We start from the raw sequence: 4411 nt of genomic DNA, 5'->3' as shown, positions 1-4411 counted from the left end.
TCCTGAACGCAGCAGAGTCTGCAATGGGGGGGGGGGGAGGGGGAGAGAGGGACCCCCCCTCCCCCCATTGCAGAGAGGGACCCCCCCCCCTCCCCACTCAGTTCCCCCTTCCCTCTCTCCCCCCAGAGCAGCCGGGGATGGGGGTGAGGGTGAGGGGGAGGGGGTGTATGAGCTCCCCTGTGGCCGTGCAACCAGCGCCCAGGCAATCAGCTCCTCGCCCAGAGCGTCACAGCTGCTTGTCTCAGCCCCTTTCCTCTCTCAGTCCATATATGGTCTCTTACGTCACGGGGCATTCGGCTGCTCGAGATAAATAGTAAAGTGGAGCTTCAGACAGGGGGATTGAGACAGAGAGACTGAGGGAGAGACACACACAGAGAAAGAGAGATTAGCGGCAGCTCAAAGCTGGGGGCTGCCTTTCTACCCAATAGAGAGCCGAGGGCGAGGATTTCTAGCCCTTTCTGCAATTCAAGGGGAGACCCAGCACAAACAGCTCGGCTTTCAACACTCTGACACACACTTAACAGCACAGACACACACGCACACACACGAGTGTGCGAGAAGAGGAAACTTTTCGGAGTGAGAGAGCGAGAGAGAAAAAAAATCAAAACCACGCAGGGCCATTGAGCCAACATTGGAGGGGATGACAGCGAAAGCGGTGGAAAAGATCCCGCTGTCACTGGGCGGCCTCTTCCATCAGATACCCGACAACATGTACTCGGTGGATGAGCTCAGTTCGCTGCCCGCGTCCGTCACCATCTTCCCCAACCAGGAGCTGGCCCCGTACGAGCAGATGCCCTCAGGTAAGCATCTCAAGTTACTGAGCACCTTGGTCTGTTCTCCAGTGGACTGGAGATGGGGGGGGGGGATCGGGACATCATGTAACTGACTATAATCTCACAACGTTTGGGCGCTATAAAAATATGTAAGATAATTCAAAAAAATGACAATTTTAATTTAATTTTCTGGGGAAGGGGTGGAAAGTGAATTTAGTGGGGGGGGGGAATCATTTTTTTTTAATAAAATGGAGTGACATGAAACAATGGAGTGGATTTTTTGTATAAATATTTGTGAACGCGTACAGTGTTTGGGTTTGGTGTTAGGAGTGTGATCACCAGGCGGCGATTGTTTAGTCTGCTTTCAGTGTTTGTTGTGTGTGCTCCTCTCTCTCTCGTTGATTGTCACTGGCGGCTCTCACCGCGATAGTGTCCCAGGTGTGGAGCAGTTTAAGCGATGCTATTGGCTGAATGTTTCTGTGATGTCCGAAACCCGGGCATGTGAGAGTTGCAGTACATGTTACAGAGAACAATCGCGCATCATTTTTTTTTCTCTCTTTTTCTCTTTCATTTCAGACATGATTAATGTGGACATGAGCGGCGACAAGAGAGCGCTGGACCTACCCTACCCCAACAACTACCACCCAGCCTCTGGCCCCAGAGGACAGTCTTTCACCTACATGGGCAAGTTCTCCATTGACTCTCAATGTACCGGAGCCAACTGGAGTCCAGAGGGCATCATCAACATCGTGAGTGCTGGGATTTTCGGAGTCCCTTCGTCTACCTCCTCCGCCGCCTCTTCCTCCTCCTCCTCATCCTCCTCCTCTTCCTCTGCCTCCCCGAACCCTCTCTCCAGCACCCTCAGTTGCACGATGGCGCAGAATCCGAGCGAGATGGAGCACATGTACTCGCCTCCCCCTCCTTACAGCTGCGGGGAGATTTACCAGGAGCCGGCTCCCTTCTTCAGTACCTCCAGCTGCTACCCCCCTCCTCCTCCACCACCACCTCCCAGTTACCCGTCCTCCAAGCCGGTGGTGGACAACCCCCTGTTCCCCATCCTGCCGGAGTACAGTAGCATCTTCCAGCCTCAGCATTCGCACAGGGACCTGAACCCGGGAGTGGAGCGCAAATCTTTCTCCTGCCCCGGGGACAGCGTCAGGATGGCTCCAGCTCTCACTCCCCTGTCCACCATCAGGAACTTCACCCTGGGCAACCCGGTGGCCGAAGGGGCCAGGCTGCCGAGCGCTTACGGCGGACAGAACCTGCCCCTGCGACCCATCCGGCTCCGCAAGTACCCGAACCGACCGAGCAAGACCCCGGTGCACGAGAGACCATACCCGTGCCCAGCCGAGGGCTGCGACCGTCGCTTCTCCCGCTCGGACGAGCTGACCCGCCACATCCGCATCCACACCGGCCACAAGCCGTTCCAGTGCCGCATCTGCATGCGGAACTTCAGCCGGAGCGACCACCTGACCACCCACATCCGCACCCACACCGGCGAGAAACCCTTCTCCTGCGATTTCTGCGGCCGGAAATTCGCCCGCAGCGACGAGCGCAAGAGGCACACCAAGATCCACCTGCGGCAGAAGGAGAAGAGACTGGCGGCGGACAAGGCGCCAGGACCCGCAATAGTATCCACGGTCTGCTCCGGGGGCAGCCCGCTCGCCGTCTGTCCGCCCAGGACAGTGTGAACCAGTGAACACACACACACGAGAGACAGAGTCGCTCACTGACACTACCCGCAACGCGAAGAACTTTAAGGGAACGGCATATTTATCGCAGATTGCACCCACGTTTCCTGCAGCTCCGTGTTTACAGTCTGCTCCCCAGCTTCGTCTGTAAGAGCCTCCAATAGCACCCCCTCTCCACCGCCAACATCTCTTGTCGAACGTGGGAAAAGAGAAGCGAGTTGGTCACTTCTCAAAATGTTTCCTGACAGTGTAGTGTTCCTGGTTTCATTCACCAGTCAGGGTGCTATATAGAAATCTAAATCTCTTTCTCAATATATATATATATATGTGCGTGTGTGTATATACTGTGTTAAACTAACTCTCTCATGCTCGCCCGAAACATTCCCAGTTCAGATGCAGCTCTGGTTGAGAATATTACCGGGGTCAAGGGGGCGTGAGGTTATGTGAGAGTTCTGCACAGGTGGCGAAAGGGAATGGTTTGTAAACAATTCAGTGAATGTTTGAGAAAACTCGCTCCTGCACTTTGTGTTTATAGGTCACTAATGACTTCCAACAACGAGTTGGAAAAAGAAAGTGACAAATGACATTTTTTTTTAAAAAAAAGCTCTCTAACCCTGTAAAAAGTAACCAGGAACGGGCCCACGTTGTGAATGAGGATGTGTGCGGCACGCTGTTGATGTTTTAACTCTTTCTCTCTTACGTGGCAAGTCCCAGAGGAGAAAAAAAAAGATGAGGGAGGGGGATTAGAGAAATTAGATCTGATCAGAGGTCATTGAGAGGCAACTTTATCCGGTGTTGGTTTAATGGCAATTGGATGTTTTGTACTTTCGCATTTAAACACTGCATGCTGAGATATTTTGGTGCCTTGTTTATTGTGGACGATGTCTGCATGTAAATATCCGGCCTTAAATGACAGACCCTGGCAATCCTGGAATCGCCAATGACCTCCACGAGCTGGCGAAGCTGTGCAGTTCCTGCCGATTAATCTGGAGATTTTTAGAAAATATTTTTGTACGCGTTTTTGTGCTAAATATCTTCCCTTGTTTTACATTTTGTAGCAAAGCTCTGTTGTAAGGAGTGTGAATAATTTTTAATGTGGCTGATGCTGACCTGTTTTGATGGTTTAATGTATTGGTGTAAAACCACTAACTGGGTTTTTAAAGATAAAGGGACCAATCAGTCCTCTTAAAGATGTATTGTTTTATGGTCATATTGATGTAAATATAATTTTACAAAACACGTGTTTATTTTGTCTGTGTCATTTTAAAAATCGCATTCGAAACGTTCACAATTTGAGCATAGGTTGTGAATCTGTTGATTGCACGACCTGGGAGAGGGACCTACAAGTGGAAAAGCTCTTAGAAAGGAGTTAGCTGATGAGATGGAGGGAACTGACTGGAAAAGCCAGAAAGCGCTGGAGAAACTCAGCAGCAGTGACAGAGACAGCGTTTCCAGCCCAGTAAATCACATTCGAATTGATTTTCAAATAGGGCCGAATGGCCTCATCCTCTTTCTGGGCTGTGGGATCCTATTTCCCCATTGAGGCACACTCACACACACCCAGTGCAGTACTCCAGTGGCTGCCTTGAGCAAATCAGGTGCTTTAGTGGGTCTGCAGGCTATTGATTCCATGATTCAAACTGAGTGATCACAGTGCATAGAAGCACGCACAACGTGTTAGGAATGTCATGGATTGTCTGGCGCTAGGGTCATGCCAGCACCTTCAAGTGTAAGCGAGAGAAACTTTGAACGGAAGCCATGCGTCTTTGCCACTTGATAAACTGGACGTTGCTTTCTCAATCCCAATCTCCACGCGTTCGCGTCCCTTCCTGCCCCAGTGTGTTCACTCCCTCTGGCTCGGTTAGCTCACTTAATACAGAGATTAGAGAGAGTCTACCTAGGGATGACCGTCCCGAGACCCTGAGTGCACTCTTCAAAGGGAGTCAT

At 51.3% G+C, this 4411-nt stretch overlaps 1 protein-coding gene across 1 annotated transcript; it reads left to right on the top strand.

Annotated features, from left to right (window-relative positions):
- The first annotated feature begins 332 nt into the window (after positions 1-332).
- On the top strand, positions 333-3707 carry egr2b (early growth response 2b). The gene is made up of 2 exons (XM_043712195.2): positions 333-800; positions 1350-3707. Exons 1-2 carry the CDS (start codon positions 641-643, stop codon positions 2462-2464), a joined length of 1275 nt encoding a protein of 424 aa, XP_043568130.1. The 5' UTR covers positions 333-640; the 3' UTR covers positions 2465-3707.
- Positions 3708-4411: the final 704 nt, after the last annotated feature.

The sequence above is a fragment of the Chiloscyllium plagiosum genome, unplaced genomic scaffold, assembly GCF_037043375.1.
Source record: "Chiloscyllium plagiosum isolate Xiang-an unplaced genomic scaffold, Cpla_swu_hap1 HiC_scaffold_22, whole genome shotgun sequence".
In the NCBI taxonomy this organism is placed as follows: Eukaryota; Metazoa; Chordata; class Chondrichthyes; order Orectolobiformes; family Hemiscylliidae; genus Chiloscyllium; species Chiloscyllium plagiosum.
Note: the sequence above shows the minus strand (reverse complement) of the source record. Positions and strands in the feature narration are given on the sequence as shown.